General features: G+C 35.4%; 1 protein-coding gene and 1 non-coding gene across 2 annotated transcripts; one reads left to right on the forward strand and one right to left on the reverse strand.

The window, feature by feature from the left end:
* Positions 1–8,417: 8,417 nt before the first annotated feature.
* On the reverse strand, positions 8,418–8,511 carry trnai-uau (transfer RNA isoleucine (anticodon UAU)). Its single transcript has 2 exons — positions 8,474–8,511; positions 8,418–8,453 (listed from the first exon to the last, which is right to left on the reverse strand). It is a non-coding gene; the product is annotated as a tRNA-Ile (tRNA).
* A 7,111-nt stretch (positions 8,512–15,622) lies between these two features.
* On the forward strand, positions 15,623–24,407 carry haao (3-hydroxyanthranilate 3,4-dioxygenase). The gene is made up of 10 exons (XM_073835179.1): positions 15,623–15,803; positions 15,904–15,982; positions 19,629–19,712; positions 19,832–19,938; positions 20,182–20,271; positions 21,400–21,443; positions 22,034–22,179; positions 23,654–23,722; positions 23,843–23,925; positions 24,112–24,407. Exons 1-10 carry the CDS (start codon positions 15,715–15,717, stop codon positions 24,185–24,187), a joined length of 867 nt encoding a protein of 288 aa, XP_073691280.1. The 5' UTR covers positions 15,623–15,714; the 3' UTR covers positions 24,188–24,407.
* Positions 24,408–25,337: the final 930 nt, after the last annotated feature.

Consider the following 25,337-nt stretch of genomic DNA (forward strand, 5'->3'; position numbering starts at 1 on the left):
TTAAGTAGTATCGGAGGCATACATTCGCTGTAGACGACTGTCTACTCCTACCCTTTTCTTCTTAGAAACACCACTGCTCAGTGGCTTTAAAAAACAGATGAAGGCATGGTACATAATACTGTGAGTCACGCTGGCAGGTTCTTCCAGTATTATAATACTGTTGAAATACTACAGGATGTTGTGGTGCACTTGCAAAGACGACTGTAAAAAGATAGATATGGAGTAGGCATGTTTGTAAATTAGTAATATTGTGATGAGATATGTTGGCCATTCTACAGAATTGGTGCAAACTGCTGTTCCATAACTAAAAAAAAATAATTTAAAAAGCATTTAAGTATTCAAATAGATGTTTATGAAGATAATTTTATTATCTATTGAAACTCACAATAATATTTAAAATATCAGTAAGCTTGATTTTAAGTTTTTTTGTTGTTTTTAAAAAAATATCTTTTAGATTTTTTTAAGTGAAGTTTTTAGAAAAAATTGTATTATTATATTTTCTTTATAAATTATAACACTGCTGAAAAATGTGTCTTGCATTGTCATGTCCCTGCCGAAACAGTGTATGTTTTAGTCAATTGGCCGAGACTGATTTCAACTACACCCCACATTACAGTTTGATAAAGTGTGATTTTATATACAGTACAGACCAAAAGTTTGGACACACCTTCTCATTCAGGTGTGTCCAAACTTTTGGTCTGTACTGTAGATATGAATTCAACTGAAAAAATATCTTTCAGGTGGTCAAATAGCAAATAGTGGAGCTCTGCAGCCACCTACTGGTGAAAGTTATTTGTAGTTGTTGTTTTTTTTTTTTACTTTTAAAACTGGATTTTCCAAAAGATGGCAAAAATCTTACACTAAACCATGTGAAATTATCCAAGTTATCCCCATGAATTAAAGTTAGAAATGTGGGTCTTTTATAAAGTGAATTTTACATAAAAAGCAGTTTTTGTATAGAACCCATTTAAAAAAATATATTTATTAATTAATTTATATATATTTAAAATATATCACTAACCCACTGAAAATTGCACAAATGTAGAGTAAAAACTTTAATAAACAGAAAAATATACAGTACAGACCAAAAGTTTGGACACACCTTCTCATTCATTTGAATGAGAAGGTGTGTCCAGACTTTTGGTCTGTACTGTATATTCAAACTAATGATCACCTTTTCGGCTTTTACAAGGAAAAATTGATTAAAAACACAACAAAACTCATAAATTACACTTGAAATATTGTTAAAATTGTAACATTAATTCACTTCTGAAAACTTTTTACACTGCAAAAAAAGGCTTATCTTACTTAGTTTGACTAGAAACAAGACCAAAATACTATCTAAAAATTCCCAAATTAAGATGCATTTACTAGATAAGCAAAATGACATAAGATATTTAGTCTGTTTTAAGCACAATGCACTTTAATTTAGTTTTTCTATGGAAACAAGTAAAATTATCTGCTAGTGGGGCAAGTAAAATGTTCTTGAAACTAGAGTATTTTACTTACCCAGCTGGCAGATGATTTTACATATTTTAAGCAAACTGCACTTAATTGTTTCCTCTCCCTGGAAACAAGACTAAATATCTTATGTAAGTTTGCTTATAGTAAATGCATCTTAATTCAAGAATTTATAGAAATTTGGACTAGAACCAAGACAAAAATACTAAGTAAGAAAAGCCTTTTTTGCAGTGCATCAAAATAGAAAATAAGGAAGATGTAAGTAAAATCGTAATAGGTCAATATAACCCTTCTCATTAAATTATAGATTACTGTTTCGGTAGCAATTTGGGGAGAGGACAAATATTCCAAAACTTTCTGAAAAGACAATATGAGAATTAAACAATTACTAGAAATGTGTACCTTGCATATTATATAATTTGCATACATATAAATATGGAAAAAAATAAAAAAATCAAGATGTTTCCAGATCTGACTTTGCACCAAATTTGTAGAATGGCCCATATGTGACCAACAGTTTGTTTGGCAACAAACGTAAGAAAAGACTTTACAAAAGCTCACATTCTGCTTTAGATAAAGAGAACGGTTCTGGCAAGGATGTTCTCTGGGAAAAAAAAAAATAATAATAATGATAATATTTTGGACCACCACATGGACACTTCCCAAATGTTGGGCGCCCTGAATTTCCATAAATCAAACAGCACCTCCAATGAGCATTCGATATTCATGACATGTATCTGGATGGGCAGTAGGTCCAGTGGATGTGGTCGGGAGGCATTCGTTTTTATAAGCTGACACGGGATGGGGTAGAAAGAGGAAGGAGGATACAATCTTTGGTCTGGCTGATAAAATAAAGGAAACTGCACAAGCAGACTATTTTATTGATAAATGGAGCTGAATCTAAGCATGCATGTGCCAGTCATAAACAATCCCCAACAAAAAAGAGAGCATATGGGCATGAGGAAATTCAGATCATTAGCATAATTTTCAAATGACACTAACACAGAAGCTAGGGCTATTTCTGCAATGGAATATAAAGATCAGCTATAAAAAGTAAAAAAAATCTATCTTTGCAATGCCTTCATAAAGGCATTTGGAAGATTTATAAAGCATAGCGAGCTCTGAAAATCTTCTGAACTTGGGGGAGTGTGAATGGGGTTCATTTGGAGTTCTGTAAATCAAGTCAGATTTCCAGTGGAGAGGAGAAATATGTCAAGGGAACTGGCAGTGGAACAGTCTGTTGGAGACATGTTTAATAAGACTAAAGAGATGTAGGGGGGACAGGAGCCGATACCAGACCAGACCCTCAAGAGCTCACTTGACTCATCCATCTTCAACAAATATTTAGTTACTGCTCAAGATCTGTGGACAGCCATCATCATTTTTCTGTGAAAGAAATCAATTCTTCTCACAATCCACCCAGTTTCATTCCCTGATCTCCTGTAGCACTTTTAGTGCTTGAAAAAACAAGCATACTTCAAGACTGTGGAAAGCAAGAAGTTGCAGTCCTGATATTTTCTAGGAAAAACTAAGCATTTAAAAGCAAAGAAGATGAAGTGTGAAGAAAAAGAGAGACTGAACAAACAAGCACTAAATAATTCCGGTTGTAAATGCTGTCAAACCACTGCAAGATAAAAACTGTATTCATGAGAAAAGTAATGTAACCTGATCTGTTGTCTTACATGCCAAATAAGGTGACATCACTTCCCCTTGGCAGCCTTACAAACACTTAATAATCAACCTGCCTGGAGGAAAACGGCGTGTGGAAAAAAACAGCCACAGTAATGATAATAATTATGTCTTCTACTATAATGAGCATTGCCTGAGGCTCGCAGTACATAGCACTGAACCAATGACCTGTCACAATTCACAGCTCATGCCTAACCAGAGACATATGTGAGATTTAACCCAAGATACATTCCTCTGCCCTTAGCCCTACGGAGGTGAGATTTATTTAAGTAACTGGTACATTTGAGACCTTTCAAAACACATAAGCTCATAAAGGATTTACAAAGAGTTATGGTTATGGAACTGTCATTAGGTTCATGGAGAATAGATTATGGCTATCATTTGCAGAGATGCAGCGAATAACATAAAATACAAATGCACATGACCAATTTGGGTCATGTATAGTATCTAGTTCTGATTCTGGCTGAATTCTTCACATAGATTTCCTAAAAACAGTATATATGTGGATGCACAGTATGTTCCGCTGCTTGAAGATTTCATAATAATATTTTCAATTATAACTGATTACTACAGTGCACTTAAGGCAAGAGAAGGCATTAAAAGCATTAAAACCCTGCCCTGGAAAAGTCTGTGCTCAAGCATGCAAAACTGTCAAAAAAAAAAAAAAAAAAAAAAAAAACAGCAAAGAACATTTGAGTAATAATAATAATAATAAAAAAATTCAAAAGAATCCAAATCAGCGACAAAATGTCTGCATAAATTAATTAATTAATAAATAAGTAAATATTTATGTTTTGGCTGATGACCTAAAAATGCCTAATATAACTATTTTATGTAAATGAATTGAAATGTCAACAAATCTCGCCATTATAATGTACTCTTTTTTATATCTCATAATTCTGACTTTATAACCGCAACTGCAAGTTTATATCTCACAATTTCGGAGAATAAAAGTCAGAATTGCGAGTTTATATCACACAATTCAAACTTTATTTCCCAGAACTGCAACTTTATATCATGCAATTCTGACTTTATAACTCGCAATCGCAAGTTTAGGCTACATCATGCAATTCTGAGAAAAAAAAGTCAGAATTGCGACTTTATATCTCATAATTCTGACTTTATAACCCGCAATTGCAAGTTTATATCTCACAATTCTGACTTCATTTCACAGAATTGCAATGTTATAACTCACTATGGCGCTCGTTATAACTTTAGGCTATACCTTTACAGACTTTATAACCCACAATTGTGTGTTTATATCTCACAATTCTAAGATTAAAAGCCAGAATTGCAACTTTATATCTCGTAATTCTGACTTTATAACCCGCAATTGCAAGTTTATATCTCACAATTCGGAGAATAAAAGTCAGAATTGCGAATTTATATCACGCAATTCTGATTTTATAACTCGCAATCGCAAGTTTAGACTATATCATGCAAAAAAAAAAAAAAAAAAACAGAATTGTGAGTTTATATCTGCAATGAATTTATAACCCACAATTGTGTGTTTATATCTCACAATTCTAAGATTAAAAGTCAGAATTGCAACCTTATATCTCATAATTCTGACTTTATAACACGCAATTGCATGTTTATATCTCACAATTTGGAGAATAAAAATCAGAATTGCGAGTTTATATCACACAATTCTGACTTTATTTCTCAGAATTGCAACTTTATATCTCATAATTCTGACTTTATAACCCGCAATTGCAAGTTTATATCACTCAATTCTGACTTCATTTCACAGAATTGCAATGTTATAACTCGCTATGTGCTTGTTATAACTTTAGGCTATACCTTTACAGACTTTATAACCCGCAATTGTATGTTTATATCTCACAATTCTAAGATTAAAAGTCAGAATTACGAGTTTATATCCTGTAATTCCGACTTTGTAACCTGCAATTGCAAGTTTATATCTCACAATAATAGAATTATTATCAGAATATCAGAATTGTGAGATGTAAACTCACAATTGCACGAAAAAATCTGAATTGTGAGATAAACGCTGCAATTACCTTTTTTATTTTTTATTCGTGGAAACGGGCTTCCACATTGTGCACCTCCTGTATAGTATAAAAAAGCACAACATAACAAAATTAAAAGTACACAATGTTACTTACTTAATGCAATACACTTTTAAACTGCATATCAACAACTCCTCACAAAAGCTACCATGTTAGGCAGGTGTTTGACAATTTAAATTTGTGGTCAAAGCACGAAAATGTATAGGAAAAACATTCCTTGCAATGTTTGGACAGTCGAACGCATTGTGGTGATGATTGTGTGTTTAGCCTCGTCACTCTTTCTGGTGTACACTTCCATGAAAAACACACCGCAAGTGCAGACAAATCACACCGATGACAGTTTCAGCTGACGTCCCACTGACAGAGGGCATGTATGAGCAAAGAACTGTTTTCTCACAAAAACGCCTCGAGTGTCCTACGTAGCCTAGCGTGTCTATGACCTAGATAACTGAGGTAATTCTTCTTTTTCCTCGATGAAGTTCAGCATTTGAGTAAATAACCAAAGTTGCAGTTTATCATGAGTGTCATGGAAATCAAATCATCTGTGCTTTATTACGACATTAAATATAACTTGGTTAAGACTTAACAGCCTGTAAAAATGCAGCTGAATGACCTTTAACGATGAATGATCCCTCTTTCTTGTGTAAAATGTTCTGTTACGGCACTTCCTGATAAACTGCGGCGCTAAAGCCCATGGAAACCAGTGAATTGCGGCCACGGCTCATTCCAGAGAGGAAGGTCATCGCACTGGACGAGCCACGTCTTAATGTGGTCTCTCCTCCGAAATGCTACTTCTTTCCCTGACTTGACCTTATTTTCAGCTGATCTAATGCTAATCGCCTCTAGGCCTCCAGTGCTGCTTAGCGGGCCGCTAAACAAAGGGAGGCTAAATCCCTCAGCAGGCTATGTCATTATGTATCAGCAAGGGTCTGTCCTTTTCAAGTTAACTGTATGAAGTTTAGTCATTTAACTCACAGCGATAGCAAATCTGAGGCGAGTGAGTGTGTGTACGGGTGATCAGGAACGGGGGTTAGTTAAGGATCGCAAACTGATGGTCAGCTGTCTGCCGCTGTCTCTCCAGACTAGATCTGCTGACTCATTCGCTCACAGAGTGTTTTATCGGATTCAAAGCGGTAAACCCGCCAGGCTCTTGGCTTATTCACTGGCACCAGTTGTGTTTGAATCACATTGTCTATTTCTGTTATCAAAAATGAACTAATCAGAATTCAATATTCAAGACCAGCCAACTGTGAGTAAGAATCTTCCCACAGACAGCATCAGATTTGGCCTGGATCCCAGATTTTGGTATAATAACATGTTGCTGATTCTTCCAACATAAATGTTATAGTCAGGCCAGAGGTCTTATCCGTACTGTCAAGATCAAGTGTGGAATGAAACCAGCCTGACACATCTGATGTTTGGTTTGTCTTGAAAACATTTTAGCCTGAAGGGCCGTGTCATTATGACCGTGATGCGTAGACAAAGGTAGTGAAAAAGATATGAGGGTAATGATTCTGACTAGCAGCATAAAGTCACCTGGTGTTAACATCTGTTTATAATGCTTTTTGACCATTTCTGAATGTGGCGGACAACGTTTACACCTGTATTTAGTGCTGACCAACTGTGACCGGATCAACTGAGATGTAAATACTATGTGGAAACCACTGGAAAAAAATGTTTTCTTACTTAGATTTGTTCTCTTGTTTCCAGCCAAAATATCTAAAAATTCTTAAATCCAGATTTTCTAGACGAGTAAAAATTATTGTCTTGTTTTCAGAAGAAACAAGTCAAAATTAAGTGCGTTTTTGCTTAAAACAACCAAAATAATCTGCCAGTGGGGTAAGAAAAAAAATATCGTTTTTTGTTGCTTGTTCTAAGCAAAAACTCACTTCATTTGGTGTTTTTTTTTTCTTCTGAAAACTCGAAAAATCCTTCTTGATTTAAGAATTTTGAGATATTTTGGCTGGAAACAAGACAAAAAAAGTAAGAAAAGCATTTTTTTTTTTTTTTTTCCAGTGAGGGCCTAATGAATGATGTGATGTGATGAGAAAAATTAGTTTTGATGAAGCTTACCAAGTGAAATGTTTGGACATTGTCACAGAAGTTATCTTTGGTTTTAAATGTTTTAATTTAAATGTTGTAATTGATTGTATTGTATACAAGTTGCAATAGTTATATGCGTGAAGGTGGTTAATTTTTCAAACTTTTGTTGAATAGACTGCACATACTAAACGTGATCCTGGACCACAAAACTTAAGTAGCACTGGTATATTAGTACCAATTGTACGGGACAAAATGATCGTTTTTTAAAGATCATTTTCCATGAAGATATTTTCTAAATTTCCTGCTGTAAATATGTCAAAATGTAATTTTTTATTGGTAATATATGCATTGCTAAGAACAATTTGGACAACTTTAAAGGCAACTTTCTCAATATTTAGATTTTTTTGCCCCTCAGACTGCAGATTTTCAAATAGTTGTTTGAAAAATATGATCCTGTCCTAACAAACCATAATTGACCCTTATGACTGGTTTTGTGGTCCAGGGTCACAAATGTGCTTCAAAATTAAATAAAACACAACAGAATAAAACATTTAATAAAAGTTTCACCTTCTTGAATCTAAACTTTTTTTTTTTAAATTGTAAATTTTTTTGATAAACTTAAAAGAAAGTGTTTAGTAAAATGTCCGGACAGTGGATTTCCAAGATGAAATGTTGTTTTAACATCCAAGGAAAAAAGTGAACATGAGAAAAACGAACTACATGAACTGGAAGCAAAAGTGATATTTCATAAAATTCATAAACAACACTGCCACCAACTGAGAGGTGCGTGTAAGTGCCGTATGTTCATTAACAAGACACATAAAGGCTTTTAAACGATCTTAGACTGCTGCCTGCTGTTTAGACGGAGGTACTACAATCAATTCGACTGAAAGCCAGAAAGTCAGAAAACAAGCTGTCAAACATATAAAGACGTTAGCTACACTAGAATGTACTAATTTTAAGAATATACTTAAATCAGTAATTGGCAATTGAACACATATTTAAATAATTTAAATAAGTAATTATATATTACATTATTTAACGTCATTAAGTAATTACATACTCATTGTCGAACTCCCCTTTAACACACTAATAATTTACTGTTTAAAAAAAAGACACTGGTGAAATATTTCAACAGTAATGACAAAATGGTACATACTCAAGTTATTTTTTGCCATAACACAAAAACACTGCTCCAGGTGAGGCTCGAACTCACAACCTCGGCATTGCTCTGCAATGTACTGCTGTATAAGTACCGCGCGCTAACCGATTGCGCCACTGGAGCTTCGCTCACATTGGCTGCAATCAGATATATGATCTCAAGGTCTGCCAGCCATACACTACAACACAACATAGCAGACGCTTCTAAATACTTTTTTCCCCACTGCGACTTGAATATTTATTGATTGTTTGATTGGCGGGAATTATATTCTAATTGTGCCACTGAATTTAATGACGCTGTTGTTTTACGTCTTACGTGTTTTATCTTGCTGTGTTAGTGAAGTTAGTGAAAACAGCACACAGATGCACTAGCAACGTTACGCTATATCGATTTAGTAGCATAGTTAAAACAATTTACATCGATTTTGCAAGTGTTATAAGCATTACATACAATGTCGAATGCTATTAATGCTGCATGTGCTCTCAGAATTTTGTACTGTTTCACGCTACTGACTAGCAAATGAGCTAACAGCAAACTGTCAACAACATGAAAAAAATAACAAAATAACACTATTATAATATGAAACAAGCTGCGTTTCCTAAATTGTACAGTTGTAATAGATAAATGTATGCTACAAACCTAAAAGGCTCCTAAACAATAGTGAATACTAGGTTTTTACGGTGCACCTCTTTTACCCTGTCCCAACCACTATAGATGCAAATTTGCTCACTTACCATACTACTTAAATATTACTTGGCTAGTAACTCATGGACACGTTTTACAAAAATATGACCCAATATGTGTGTGGTACAGTACCGTATGATATTATAGGCAGAAATTCTTATAAATACTCTATAGCTCCCTCTATAGGTTATTTCTTCCTGTGACACGTTTCTCACCAGTGTTTGGAACCAGTGCTACAGCTAACTGGGTAAAATTGGAGTGATTCAAGGGTATATAAATGACAAACTAGGTTTGATCTCAAGGTTACCAACATATCAGTGTCAACATGCACTTCCCATCTTCAGGTCACATCCCTGCCTGAAATCGGAAATTTTCATACAGCCCTGTTTACTTTTTGAATAATCTGGTAAACCCAACAATTATAGGCTACGTGTCTACACTCTTTGTTCCCTGTCTGAAAAATGTCTTGTGGGATTGGTTGAATGGCCTAAATACATTTTACAGGTTGTACCATGAAGGTCTTGTAGCATTATAAATTGCATTGGTCCAGATCTACAGTATGGCCCACATACTGCAATGGTAAAAACATCACATTTCCCCAGAGAAAGAGATACTCACTACACTATCAACCAATTTTAAAAGAATATCTGGTTACACTTTTTATTTTAAGATATCCTTGTGTACATTCCAGTACTGCATAATATTAATTACCTGCATGTATTTACTATAGGATTAGGGTTACTTGTATGTAATTATGCATAATTAATTGTTATTCTAAAAGTAAGTACATGTAACAAGGAAACCATAAAGGATACTGAATATTTTTAAATACATTTAAAAGATAAAATGACACACAATTAAAAACACAACCACTGCTGAAACCCCAACTCTTTAGTTTTACTTTTTAAAATCTGTGAAGGTAGGTATGATAGTGTTTCATATATAAAAGTGAAAGAAGCAGTCAGTAAATAATAGGGGAGATGAGCTGTCAGGGTGATGGTGCATTGCAAATAAGCTTCAGTGATGAAATAACATGACAACAGAAATAACTCCAGTAGGCTGAGGGTTCATTTCAGTTTAAGCTATTTTTCAGGAGGCTTTCCAGTTTTGACACATACTCCCTATGTCGCTTCTCCTCTTCCACCAGACACCCTGCGTTCTGAAACTGCACCTATTGTTCTGCTCTGAATAAATGTCCCATTTATCTCGGGTGCATATTTATTTTTGTGCTCTTCTTAAAAAGAAGCTCTCTTTCCATTTGAACTGGCTTCTTCCACAGTTTGTCTAATATAAACATCTCTTTTTGTGTTACCGCAGCCTCTCTATTTTCGTTTCGTTTGTTGCTTTTTTGTATTCGTATATTCTCAGGCTTCAGGAGGGATCCTAATAATTCTGAAAGTATTTAGAGCAGTGCATAAACACTGAGTTAAAGTAGTACATTTGAATAAATTGTGACAATTTGAAAAGTAGCATGCGTAGGCTAGCTTTGAAACCCTATTGCAATTGTTAGAATGGCCAAGGATCAGCAATCTCATTGTGAAACTGATTGGGCAGACCAAACCGTAAGTCGTAGAGACTTGAAACTTGGAGGGATGGTAGTACTCACACCATCTAAAACGTCACCAAGGCTCGGCCCAATCGGCCTTACGGGGGCGATACAGCGATCAAAAGTACAAAATCGATCATAACATATACCTCTGATTCATCCGTCACCCTGGCGAAATCTTCAAGTATTTAGCATTTTTTGAAAAACCTACTTTTGCAAACTTGTCCTAGGTTTTTCACCCGATCGTAACCTAACCAATGCATGAAGATTATCCCGAGAGTGAATATCAATAATTATCAAAAAAAACTTTAGACACTTTATTGCAAAGGGACACCGAAATGTTCAAAAGGGGCATGGCCACCTTTACTAAAACGGCTATAACTTTTGAACAGAATAAGATATCTTCACCAAACTCACAATGCGTTTGTAAGAACTCAATCTGAGGTCACATGAAAAAAGTTGCGGAGCTTGGCAACTTGGTGGCGCTATAAAAGGGAAAAAATCATAAAAACGGCCATAACTACGCAACCATTTGTCCTATTGACATGAAAATTGGTAAGCACAGTCTTGGTCCAAAGTGCCACAAGTGTCTATAAGAACATTTGCGTATCTAAAAAAACATGGCCGCCATAGGCCAATGAACTTTGAGCACCTATTAAACAAGATTAACGGAGGCTGATCAGAATGAAACTCAGTGGACCTATTTGACTCATGGCCCTATATAGGTCTGTGAGAAATTTGAAAGAAATCGGCCACTGGGAGGTGATATCACATTTTTCAAGGGTGTAAATGATTGTATATTGCACGTTTTTTCACACATACACAAGATATTTGTATCATACGATAGACCTCCTCGTTCCGAACAACTTTGCCACTAGAAACCACTGCTGTCAATCAAACCATTAGTTAAATGCTTGAGAAGATATGAAAAACCTACTTTTAAAAACTAGTCCTAGATTTTTTGCTTAATCTGAAAAAAAAAAACATTGCAGTAGAATTCTCTGTACTCTTTAGGTCAATAGTTATCAAAAAAGGTTGACATTTACCCTTTGGGAAGCTATAACAGGGTTGTTTAGAAAAGGGGTCTGTCCAAAAATACCCAAAGCCTATAAACCCTAAACGAAAACTCAAAACTTCACAAAGCCTGGTGAGCACATGCTACAGGTGATTTCAAACAAGCATGCAAAGTTTTAGGAAGATCGGACCACAGCTGCCACTATAACCGTCATAAATGATAAAAAAAAAACAAAAAAACATCATATTTCAAGGGTAAATACCTGTATTTGTCAAAAATGATTTATAAATCATTGATTTGGGTGGTTACAGGCTTGCTGAATAATTTGTAATGTTTTTTTTTTGTTTGTTTGTTTTTACAGATGAACCCTGGTAAACACTGATTGCAGCTATATTTGTATGTGTATCACATTTCTCAACAGCCCAATATCCATCAGCCATTTAGAGTCCCCACGTAACCTAAAGAAACGCCCACTTGAGGCAAAAGAAGAAGTGGTTATTCTTTCAGTTTACAAAAAGGTCATAATGACAAGGCCATTGAACCTGTGTTCAACAACTAAACTACAATCTACTACAAAACTACAAAGTGCTCAGATTCACATGAGATGCATACATTAAAGTGAAACTTACAAATGTATCAAAGTATATAAATAAAAAAATAAATCAATAAATGCATAAATTGTGCTATAAAGCTTCATTTGTTTGTGTTGCTCTTGTCAGAAATCCTTTCTTGTGGTTTTCACAATATTGCTTTGTGCATGTACTTCCAGTTTAACCTCTCTTATCCAACATCTACGCTTGGCATTTCTGGTTTTACATATCTGTTTGCTTCTAGCAAGGCACATGTGCAGTTTGATACAGGATGACTAACAAACTCTAGCATATGATTTATGATAAATGAGGAATTAAGTATCGGAGTGTATCACGGATAAGTTCCTTTTTGTATTTGCCGCTATACATTTATCCTCAGTCTGGTAAGTTTTAAAACTTGTTTGTACAATATTACAACATTTGAACACATTTCTATATTTATAAGGTTTGCTTATTAATAAAATTATGGATTTCAGTGGAAATTTACAGAACTAATGTGACGCTTCGAATTATGAAATTTCTTAGTCGTCAAACACAGGAAGGAACAGAAAGAAAGATTTGTCAACTGAATAATTAATCATTAATTAAAGCATTCATTTGTGGTACTGGTATTCACAAATGTTACCACAATGTATTTTATTGATTTAGAAACAGAGTTGGAATCTGGATAATACAACATGAGTATGTGAGGTTATGTGAGGTTACTGAGGGAGATAGTTTCACTTTCAGTTTTTTATATTGAATGCGTCTCTTGGGTAATGGTAACTGGTTTATTATTTTTATGACATTTTTATAGTAAGGAAATTGTTTTAAACAGCTCATTAAACTCCATCAAGACGAGCTACAGGATGAAATAGTGCAGGAGTTACTAACATCATCAGGATGCTGCAGCCATATATAGATTCAATTGCTTGCTACGTTCACACAAATGTCCAGCCATCAAAAATGGCTTTTTCTCTCTCTTTTTTTTTCTTTTTTTTTCTTTTTTGCTCTCATGGTCCAAACAAGAAGTACAAAAACTTTCTGCAAAACATCTACAGTTGATGTCAAAAAGTTTTCATCCCCCTTTCAGAATTAATTATTTTACCAAAATAAGAGGGATCTTACAAAATGCATGTTATTGTTTATTTAGTACTGACCTGAAAAAGATATTTCACATAAAATATGCTTACATATAGTCCACGAGAGAAAATAATAGTTGGAGTTTACATACACTTGATTCTTAATACTGTGTTGTTGTTTTTTTTTTTTTTTTTTTTGAGTGATAGTTGTTTATGAGTCCCTTGTTTGTCCTGAACAGTTAAACTCCTTACTGTTTGTCAGAAAAAAACCTTCAGGTCCCGCAAATTCTTTGGCTTTTCAGCATTTTTGTGTATTTGAACCCTTTCCAACAATGACTGCATGTTTTTGAGATCCATATTTTCACACTGAGGACAACTGAGGGAATAAAAGGTTCAAACACTCACTGATGTTCCAGAAGGAAAAACCAGGGGGTGGGGTGGGGGGGGGGGGTAACTTATTTTGTCTTCTGGGAAACATGTAACTATCTTCTGTAGCTTCTGAAGGGCAGTACTAAATGAAAAAGCATGATATTTAGGCTAAATAAGAAAAATGTACACATCTCCATTCTGTTCAAAAGTTTTCACCCCTCATCTCATCATCTTAATGCATAGTCTTTCCTTCTGAAGCATCAGTGAGCGTTTGGACCTTCTATAATAGTTCCATATGAGTCCCTCAATTGTCCTCAGTGTGAAAAGATCGTTCTGAAAATTGTTGGAAAGGGTTCAAATACACAAAAGTGATGAGACCTAAAGGATTTTTCTGAAGAACAGTGGGCAGTTTAACTGTTCAGAACAAACAAGGGACTCACGAACAACTATCACAACCAGCTGTGGATCATTCAGGCAACAACACAGTATTAAGAATTATTATTACTATTATTTTCTCTTGTGGACTATATGTAAACATGTTTTATGTGAAATATTTTATTCAGGTCAGTACTAAATAAACATTAACATGCATTTCCCTCTTATTTTGATCAAATAATTAACATTTTGCCGATTTTGAAAGGGGAGTGTAAACTTTTGAACTTTTGACTGTAAGGCCATTCATTCATTTAATTTTGTTCATGGTTTTGAGGATAAATGAATCTCATTAATTCTCACTAATTTAAACAGCTTTTGAGAAAGGAAAGTGAGAAAATGAATTTACATCAAAATGATGTTGTTTGACTGGAACCTTTATTCATGTAATATCTAAAATGTTCGAATACTGGTATTTAAATATTAAATATTTGATGAATATATGGTGAATGTTTTACATAAATAAACTGGTTTAGCATTATAAATGACATAAAGAGGTAATGAATTGAGAAACCAAAATCCCCTTGATATTTAGACACTAGGGATGCACCGAATGTTCTGCAACCGAAATTATTCGGCCGAAAATAGCGAGAAAAAAAAAAAAAAGAAAGCTAGGCCAATAAGCGAAAAGGCTAAATAAATGATACCGAACAATGACGTGATGCAATCAAATAGAGGCACGCACTTTTGCAGCAAACATGTCTGCAGTGTGGAAGCATTTTAAACTGTCCGAGAAAGATGCAAAATGTTGTCTAATACACGCAGCAAGACAGAACTGTAAAAAGCAAATATTAGCCATTTAATTTATGCAATGGTGGAAAAAAAAGGCAAAATGCATGGGGGAAAAACACAAAAAACCATGTTCGGTAATCAGCTTTCAGCCTTCGGCCCAGTGTGTAATTTTGTTCGGCTTCGGCCAAGAATTTTTATTTCGATGCATCCCTATTTGACACATAAGAGGTCATTGTACTATAAAAACATCTTGTAAGTTTCAGAACTTAAACCTTCCGTGTTAGTCTAAAAACAACTTATATTGAAGCCAGCCTGCCAAAATGGGTTAAAAACAGGTCAGAAAATAGCCTATTACTTCAAAATGATTGTTTTTTAATATAAAAATCTTGATAGTATTATATGAGGACCTCAGAGGACCTACCAAATAAAAAAAGGCAGTTCATGGCCCTTTAAATGTGCATTTAGTTTTAGTTTATTGCATGATAGTAGTGGGCATCTTAGGCCCAAAATCAAAACTTTATTTTATTATTTAGTTTATCTCAGGGCTTCAGTGTGTTTAGGCTAATATGGACTGGTGAAGCAGGTCGTTAACCTGCTGGACCATCAAGTTTTAAATGCAAATGCAGAACATATTCCACACAAAACACTGTAAATCAGTGGTGCCTATACTGAAATGCAGGTTTACGCTGCGCTGTCAGCACTGATAGGTTACTGCTGCGTAAACATGGATTTCAACCTCACAAGGTCACATATTGTACGCACAAGCACCGCCCCTATTATTCAATAACTTAAAGGTAGTCTGTCACAAATTCCCTGATGGAATAAACCAGAACTCAGAAAGTTGTTGCTTACTAAGATTATTGCAAGCATCTTGCTGTATTCTGACATTAGAGAAAAATGACCAACCAGTCTCTTCATGTGAACATTGACAAGTGGATTGCTGAGAATGAGAGTTCATTCCTACCACCTGTGTGCAACAAATTAATGTAAGTGTACTGAAATGATCGTTCATAAACAAACCAAAATATGTCATTATATATTCAAACTGACCAAAAATAAGCCTTGTCTTTACATTGTGTGTTATAGGTTCTTTTATCAACTGAATATTATGTATGTTGGTGGTCCAAATGTAAGGAAGGATTATCACATTGAGGAAGGGGAAGAGGTGAGGTGCTATTCATGTACCAAACGAGATAATATTACAAATATGACATGTTCGTTTAAAACTAGCTGACTTGCTTTTTTGTTTTGATTAACTGCACTGCATTCTGGGAATCAGACCCAGAAGGCTAACAGGTGATAAGAACAGAATTAGCCATGAGCTTTATAAAGGTTAGTGCTTGAGACTCAGCAGCTGTGGGATTAGATTTTCCAGGAAAAGGAGCGGAAAAGGACAAGAGGACAAAACTAATAATTAAAGATGATCTGATATTGACAATGTGATTTTCTACACCTCCGGTGAAGCTCTCCGCATGTTAATTATTGCTTAGGATTTACACCACATGCTGAAATTGTGGTCCATGGACTGCAGCAGTTTTGCCAATACACTTTGTATTTTTAATGGGGACAAAGTCTTTGTGATGATGCAATTCCCTGCTGTTTTTTGAGAACATGTTTGTATTTGAGAGTCGCTCACACTTTATTGTGTTTCATGATTTTATAGTGTTTGGCTACAACACTCAGTGAACTACCAGTTTCATTTAGCTGCATTAAAGCTTTAAAATAGCCTGCCTTTACAACATAATTTGCATGACGGTGGACTTTGACAACTTATTTGCCAAGAAAAGCAAACGTTGCAACTTGAGAGATAATGCAACCAATAAAGTAAAATACTATACACAACTTCTAACATTAAAAGGCTGATTATAATGTCACTATGTGTAATATTATATTATATTATAGTTATAATACAGTTGCACGTTATTTTGCTAACATTCAGCATTTTCGTAACTCCACCCATACGTTGTTTCGCCAAAGCCCCGCCCTCCAGTGACATGTAAGCTAATCCAATGTCAGCACACAAAATGATTTACAAGCAGAAAGTGTTTTTGGTTGGCTAGTTCTAAGGGAATAAAAAACAGTACATATATACAGTGCTATGCAAAAGTATTCATACCCAATTTGTTTCATGTTTGTTATGTTGCAGCTTTATGTTAAACTGCTTTAAACAGTTTTTCCCCCACATCAATCTACGCTCCATACACCATAATGACAAAGCAACAAAGCAAAAAATAGGTTTGAAACAACTTTTTTATTAAATTTATTAGAAATTAAAAAAAAAAAAAAAACTGAAATGATTCCATTGCATAAGTATTCATTCATTCTGGGACACTTGAAATTTAGTTTAGGAGCATCCATATTGTTGTAGATGTTACCACACTTTGAGTGAAGTTAACCTGTGGCACATTCAATTAAATAGGTATGATTTGGAAAGGCACATACGTCTTAATAAAAGGTCTAATGCATATCAGAGCAAACACCAAGCCCTGAGGTCAAAAGAGCTGCCTGTAGAGCTCAGAGACAGGATTTAAAAACAATTCTGGTTCACTGAAGGTTCACAGAAGCATATAGCCTCCATTATCCAAAATAGAAGAAGTTTAGAATAACTAGGACCCTCCTGGTCAAATTGAGCAATTGATGAAGAAGGGCTTTGGTTAGACTGGTGACGAAAAAGGTGATGGTCACTCTAGTGGAGCTCCGTGATCAATATGTGGAGATGGGAGAAACTTACAGAAGGACGAACATCACTGCAACACTCCACCGATCTGGGCTTTATGGCGGTGTGGCCAAATTCAATCCTCTGCTCAGTGAAGAAATATAAAAACACATGGAATTTGCAACAGAGCATCTAAAGGACCCTCAGACTGTGAGAAACAAAATTCTCTAGTCTGATGAACCTCAATTCCAAGCATCATGTTTGCAGGAAACCAAGCACTGCTCATCATCTGCAGAGTACCATCCCAAAAAAGTGTGCTGGTAGCAGCCTCTTGCTGTGGAGCTGTTTTTCAGAGTCAGGGACTGAGGAACTCGTCAGAGAAGAAGGAAAGCTCAACACAGCAAAATATTGAGATAGTCTTATTGAAAACCCAGTCCAGAGCATTCAGAACCTAAGACTGGTCAGAAGGTCCATCTTCCAACAGGACAATGACCCTAAGCACACAGCAAGAGTGGCTTATAGACAACTCTGTGAATGTCCGAGAGTGACCCAGCCACAGCCTAGGCTTAAACCCAATCAAACATTTCTGGAGAAACCTGAAAATGTCTGCCAGCCCCCATCTAAGCTGACAGAGCTTGAGAGGTGAAGAGGTGAGGAGAAGAATGGCAGATAATTTCCAAATGCTGATGTGCAAAGCTTGTTGCATCAAATCGAAAAAGACTTGAGGCTGTAAAGGTGCTTCAACTAAGTACCACGTTAAGGATATGAATACTTATGCAATGTACTTATTTCAGTTTTTTAATTTGAATAAATTTGCAAAGTTGCAAAAAGCATTATGGTGTATGGGGTGGAGATTGATGTGGGGAAAACAAAGTATTTTAAAGCAGTTTAACATAAGGCCGCAACATAACACAATTTGAGGGGGTATGAATACTTTTGCAAGGCACTATATATCTTTTGTCCCTCATTTTCATCTAAGCTCTGGTCTGTACTTCTGTGAACAATTTTGAAACTTTAAATTGCAGCCTTTCTCATGTCTCCTGGGTAAGAAGTTGCATTTCTTATTTGTAAGTCACTTTGGATAAAAGCATCTGCTAAATGAAAAAATTTAAATGTGTAATGACACCTATTTTAGTGGCAGAAATACAGACAGAGATTTTCTACATTGGATTAAAAAATCTCACCCTGGACCACAAAACCAGCCATAAGGGTCTTTTTTAAAATAAATAAGCTTTTCATTGATGTATGGTGTGTTAGGATAGGACACTATTTGGCCGAGATACAACTATTTGTGCAAAATATTGAGAAAATGGCAAGTTGTCCAAATGAAGTTCTTAGCAATGCATTTTACTAATCAAAAATTAAGTTTTGATATATTTAGGGTAGTAAATTTACAAAATATCTTCGTGAAACATAATCTTTACTTCATATCCTAATGATTTTTGGCATAATAGAAAAATTCATAATTTTGATCCATACAATGTATTTTTGGCTATTGCTACAAATATACCTGAGCAACTTTAGACTGATTTTGTGGTCCAAGGTCACAAATAATTTACTAAAGCATCTTTACAATGACAATTTTCTAAATGAAACAACAGCATGAAGTTATTTGAATTAACAATTGCTGTGCGGCTCACAATAACGCCGCTTTAAAAAAAAACCTACTTTGTTTTAGTTTAGTGAGCCAGTCAGGACTCTGTTCATTGGTTAATGTTTTAATCTTGGTCACTAGGGGTCAGTGCAAACCATCCGAATCGCGGCTATATTTGCTCTAGATATTCCACACATGATTACCCCTTAAGTTTGAGGCACAATGTGTTACATAAGTTTTCCGTTGAGCGTCATTTAAGGTTTGTGAAGGTTTAACAGCAAAGCTGTTAAATCAGATACAGTTCACAGAGTTGAATAATATAGATTTTCTCTGGAAGAGAAGCACTTGCTCCCCATCTAGCATGAAGTTTCATTCCAAGGCTATAAATGAAATCACACTTGCAGAAAAATGAGTTTCTGACACAACAGCAGGTCGCAGTTACAAGGCTGATGATTTCAAACAAAGGCAAACAAGTAAAGCTAAAAGATTTGTTATCCACAGTTCGCAGAATGCTAATATTCCTTTCACTGACTTCCTGTTTTGTTTGCCTTTGTGCCACAGCTCTTTTACCAGGTGAGGGGAGACATGGTTTTGAAAGTGATTGAGAACGGCAAGCATAAAGACATACACATTCGTGAAGGAGAGGTGAGAATCATCCAGATTTTTCTCAGTGTGTCCTGGCTCTATTCATGTCACAAAAGCCGTTTTAGTCTCTAAAGCTATTTTATATTCTTCAAAAGCCTCGTTTTTCCTGCTATTCTCAGATGTTCCTGCTTCCAGCGCGGATTCCCCATTCTCCTCAGAGATACGCAAACACAGTAGGGCTGGTGGTGGAGAGGAGGAGGCTTCGCTCAGAGACAGATGGCCTCAGGTACCATGGGATACTTCTCCCAGACACATCCATCCTACATAATGTCTCTCTTTCCATTAACCATACTCTCAAGTCAGCTCCAACACGCACTGGGATCAATTACTTGTGACCTCATCATACACTTACCTGTTGATGGTACTGTATCTTTACCTAGACCACAATGCCAGACGCCACTAGATTGTGGAATGAAAGATAAAAGATGTGTGTTAGAGATAAAAGATAGTTTCATTTCCGTTACTCTAGGTACTTTGTGGATAATAGTACAGATGTCCTGTTTGAACGTTGGTTCTACTGTGAGAACCTGGGAACCCAACTTGTTCCAGTCATCAAAGAGTAAGTCACCATGTTTAACTATCTATCTATATATCTATAGTTGAACAGCTGAAGTCATAAGTTTACATACACCTTGCAGAAACTGCAAAATGTTAATTATTTTACCAGAATAATATGAATCATACAGAATGCATGTTATTTTTTTTATTTAATACTGACCTGAATATGATATTTCACATAAAAGACATTTAAAATAGTTGAAATTAAAAAAATGACCCTGTTCAAAAGTTTACATACGCTTTATTCTTAATACTGTGTTGTTTCCTGAATGATCCACAGCTGTTTTTTTAGTGATAGTTGTTCATGGGTCCCTTGTTTGTGCTGCCTGCTGTTCTTTAGAAAAATCCATTAGGTCCCACAAATTATTTGGTTTTTCAGCATTTTTGTGTATTTGAACCCTTTCCAACAATGACTGTATGATTTTGAGATCCACCTTTTCACACTGAGGACAACTGAGGGACTCATATGCAACTAATACAGAAGTTTCAAACGCTCACTGATGCTTCAGAAGAAAATACAATGCATTAAGAGCCGGGGGTGAAAACTTTTGAACAGAATTGAAATGTGTAAATGTCTCTGATTTTGCCTGAATATATTTTTTTTTCATGTAGTACTGCCATTCAGAGGCTACAGAAGATACTTACATGTTTCCTAGAAGGAAAAAAAAAAAAAAAAACTAAATTTACCCTGATCTTAAAAATCCACAGAATTTGTGGGGCCTGAAGGATTTTTCTGAAGAATAGGCAGTTTAACAGTTCCGGACAAACAAGAGACTCAATGAACAACTATCACTGAACATAAAAACACAGCTGTGGATCATTCAGGTAACACAGTATTATTAAGAATCAGGTGTATGTAAACTTTTGAACAGGGTCATTTTTATAAATTCAGGTCAGTACATAAATAAAAAATAACATGCATTTTATATAAGCACTATTATTTTTGTAAAATTCTGCAAGGTGTATGTAAACGTTTGACTTCAACTGTATATATACATATATATATATATATATATATATATATATATATATATATATTCCCTGGGGTATCTCAGTTCCCTTCAGTCCTCTCAATTGTGTGTGCATATGCATGTAAGCACAAATAATGAGTTGCATTTGTATATGTCAGGTTTATGGATTCCAAACAGAATAAAACAGGAAAGCCTGATCCAGGTAAACACAGCTGTTCACATTTCTGATGTTGCTGTTCATTGGGATTCAAGCATGATGAAACAAAATGTTGAGGGGTCTTCTTTACAAATGTTTTGTTCTTCTCTATAGCTGACGGTTTTGTGTAATAATACGTGACGTCAGTATCAAGCCTCATTCACATGGTACCTTAAAGGAACATTTCACCCAAAATGGAAATGTCTGGAAAACGTAGTTTCTTCATCAAAACAGATTTGGATAAATTTAGCGTTATCTATCACTTGCTCACCAGTGGATCCTCTATAGTGAATGGGTGCCGTCAGAATGAGACTTTAAATTTAAGGCACGTGGATTATTGCGATGTTTTTATCAGCTGCTTGGACTCTCATTCTGATGGCACCCATGCACTGCAAAGGATCCATTGGTGAGCAAATGATATATAATGCAACATTTATCCAAATTTGATATGATGAAGAAACAAACTCATCTATATCTTGGGTGGCAAATTGCCATTAATGTCATTAATCTGCCCTTGAACCTCATATTAAGTGTCTGTTGTAATTGTTCTTGTATTTAATAATTCTATTCATCCAGTAACTGTTTAATTTTTGCAGCTGATCCCATCAAGCCAACCCCATACCCACTCAACAATATGAAGGTGATGGCTCCGTTCTGCTTCAGAGACTGGGTGGAAAAGCAGAAGCCTGCCCTGGCTGATGGCCAGCCGGTGGATATGTTTGGAGCACAGTTTGAGACTGAGGTAAGGAGAAGAAGCCTAGCTAAACCAATCAGTCCTACTTCCTGCAGGAGTCTGTCAGAGGAGATCCTGGTCATTAATCAGAGATCCGACTGTGAGAAGTTTCCCATCAGCAAGGTATTGGCGTATGCATAAGGTGGAGGAAGACAGGGCCTGTCTGTCAAATGGACTCAACCATTACAAAAACAGGAAATGTAACTTCTGCAACTTGAACTTCAGTACTTTCTTACTAGTTTCAGACATCTGTGTCCTGTCAACTTTTGCCTAACTCAAGCAACAATAGTGGGACAGCACGGTACTGAGAAATGTGTGTTAAATTGTCCATGCTTTAACTATTGAGAAAGTCTTTTTAGATACAGTTGAAGTCAAATTTTTACACCAGAATCTGCAAAATGTTAAGTATTTTACTAAAATAAGAGGAATCTTATTTTAAAATATCTTATTTTTTATTTAGTACTAACCGGAATAAGATATTTCACATAAAAGACGTTTACATATAGTCCACAAGAGATAATAATTGCTGAATTTATAAAAATGACACTGTTTAAAATTGATTCTTAATACTGTTATTACCTGAATGATCCACAGCTGGGTTTTTTTGTTTAGTGATAGTTGCTCATGAGTCCCTTGTTTGTCCTGAACAGTTAAACTGCCCGCTGTTCTTCAGAAAAATCCTTTGATGTCCCAGAAATTCTGTGGTTTTTCAGCATTTTTGTGTATTTGAACCCTTTCCAGCAATGACTAAATGATTGCAAGATTGATCTTTTCACACTGAGGACAACTGGGGGACTCATATGCAACTATTACAGAAAGTTCAAACACTCACTGATGCTTTAGAAGGAAAAAAACTCTGGGGCGTGAAAACTTTTGAATTTGAAGATCAGGGTAATTTCCACTTATTTTGTCTTCTGTGAAACATGTAAGTATCTTTTGTAGCTTCTGAATGGCAGTACTAAACAAAAAATATATGATATTTAGGCAAAATAAGAAAAATGTATCACATCTTCAATCGGTTCAAAAGTTTTCACCCCTGGCTCTTAATGCATTGTTTTTCCTTCTGATGCATCAGTGACCATTTGAACCTTCTGTAAAAGTTACATATGAGTCCCTCAGTTGTCCTCAGTTCGAAAAGAAGTATCTCAAAATCATACAGTCATTGTTGGAAAGGGTTCAATACATGAAAATGCAAAGAATTTGTGGGACCTGGAGGATTTTTCTGAAGAACAGCGAGCAGTTTAACTGTTTAAGGACTATTTTCTCTTGTGGACTACATGTAAACGTCTTTTATGTGAAGTATCTTATTCAGGTCAGTACTAAATAAAAAATAACATGCATTTTGTACAATCCCTCTAATTTTGGTAAAATAATTAACATTTTGCAGATTCTGCAAGGTGTATGTAAACTTTTGACCCTTAACTGTGGATAGATGAAGCCGTGGCAATAATACATATGCTGACTTAGATCTTCTACCTTCTAGACATTTCTTTTTGGTCCTGGGACATCTGAAACCTCTAGAAGAAAAACTGATGGCTGGATCTGGCAACTGGTAACACATTCATCTATCTATAATACTGCTATCCTATTCTCCATTCAGTTTATGCTCCCTCTTCATGTTTATTTCAGTCTTAAACTTTCCTTTTCCTACTTCTTGTTGTATTTTATTTAGGAGGGGTCCTCCATCATCGTCATGAATAGCAAAGAGTACAAGCTATCTATAGGGGACTGTCTTCTTATTTTTGGAGAGACAGAGTGAGTGTGCTATTCATTTGTACCTGAATGAGCATTAGTGTTAACCGTCTAATAAGTGGTAAGTGACAGAACTGTTTGTGAGGGATGGGAAATCTCAGTGACAGAAAACCATTTGAGCAAGTATTTATGTCAGTGTGAATGATGATAACTGTTAACACCATTGTGTTTGTGTGTGGGCTTCTTTAGGTACCAGTGGAAACGATCACATGATTGTGTCGCTTTGTATGTTGCCCAAGACCCAGACAGGAAGAGACCCTACTGAGAGACATATATACACATGAACACTTCTTTAGGACCAAATGTATCAACGTCGTATTCATTATGTTCACAATAATTGTTATATTCATGCATTATTTGACAAAACATTTGTTCCAAGTACTAGGCCTTAAATAATAAAGAAAACTAAGCTTTTAAGTCTCTTTAAACACTCTATATGTGAAAGTGCAAGTCGATTAAACAACACTTAAAAAGACTCTTAAATACTATTAATGTAATTGTAAGTCTTCATTATGCTTAGTATTGTTTAATTTAAGTGAATTTATTTAACACCTATGAATTTAATACATAATATGCTTCCTATTCCACCAATCTAATATTAATTTTGTGAATGCAGGTATTGCATTTTGGTATCAAAAATGTAAAATGGTATGCTACCGTCAAATGTTGGTACCTGACAACAATGTGCTGCTATTCAGTTGTGTTTTCTAAAGGTTAAAAGCTAAGGTAGTGTTAAGTCACATGTGGTTAAAGCTAGCTGGTATATTTGGCAGCTATCCAGCACACTTGGCCACACTGTGATAGAAATGGAGGTAAACATGTGAGATGCGGTTCACTGCCCTCAATTCATTGAAAAGCAGAGGTGCAGAAGTGAAATATGGCATAACAAACAGAGCAAACGGAAAAGGTGAACCTGCATTTTTATTTCAATGCTTGTGTAAAGTTGATCATTTGCTGCCTAAGGTAACAATGATGAGAAACCAGAGCTAGTTTCAAACCAAAGCCAGAATTTTGATATTGTGCCAACTATTCTTGCCAGTAGTGGCAGTTATTGTACATATAATCTGCTTTTCTATTGTTATAATTGTATTGTTATATGCAATCTACCTTTTCCTTAGCTTCATCTTTGCTTCAATATAGTGCAACCATGCAGTCCACTTTTTTTTTATCAGCCTTGGTTTTGGAAGTATTTTTTTCCTCATGGAGTTTCCCCAACAGGATTTTCAAAAGAGTAAGCCATGAACCAAAGCAACCAGCTAGAAGGTGAATAAAAGCATCATAAGAGACAATCCCATGAAGCTTTGCAAATGATTTAGGTACATTAAAAATGACTTATTTCTAAACATGCATAATATACACGAATATTTAAGTAGTTTCAGAGTGTAGGCAGTGTCTTTCACAGTGTTTCACAGGAG

The sequence above is a fragment of the Garra rufa genome, chromosome 2 (assembly GCF_049309525.1).
Source record: "Garra rufa chromosome 2, GarRuf1.0, whole genome shotgun sequence".
Taxonomy (NCBI): Eukaryota; Metazoa; Chordata; class Actinopteri; order Cypriniformes; family Cyprinidae; genus Garra; species Garra rufa.

Coding starts and splice junctions, on each gene's coding strand:
- haao (XM_073835179.1), top strand. CDS start 15,715: ATGACCAACCAGTCTCTTCATGTGAACATTGACAAGTGGATTGCTGAG. Junction 19,713..19,831: donor TACACATTCGTGAAGGAGAG/GTGAGAATCATC, acceptor TGCTATTCTCAG/ATGTTCCTGCTTCCAGCGCG. Junction 20,272..21,399: donor CTTGTTCCAGTCATCAAAGA/GTAAGTCACCAT, acceptor TGTATATGTCAG/GTTTATGGATTCCAAACAGA.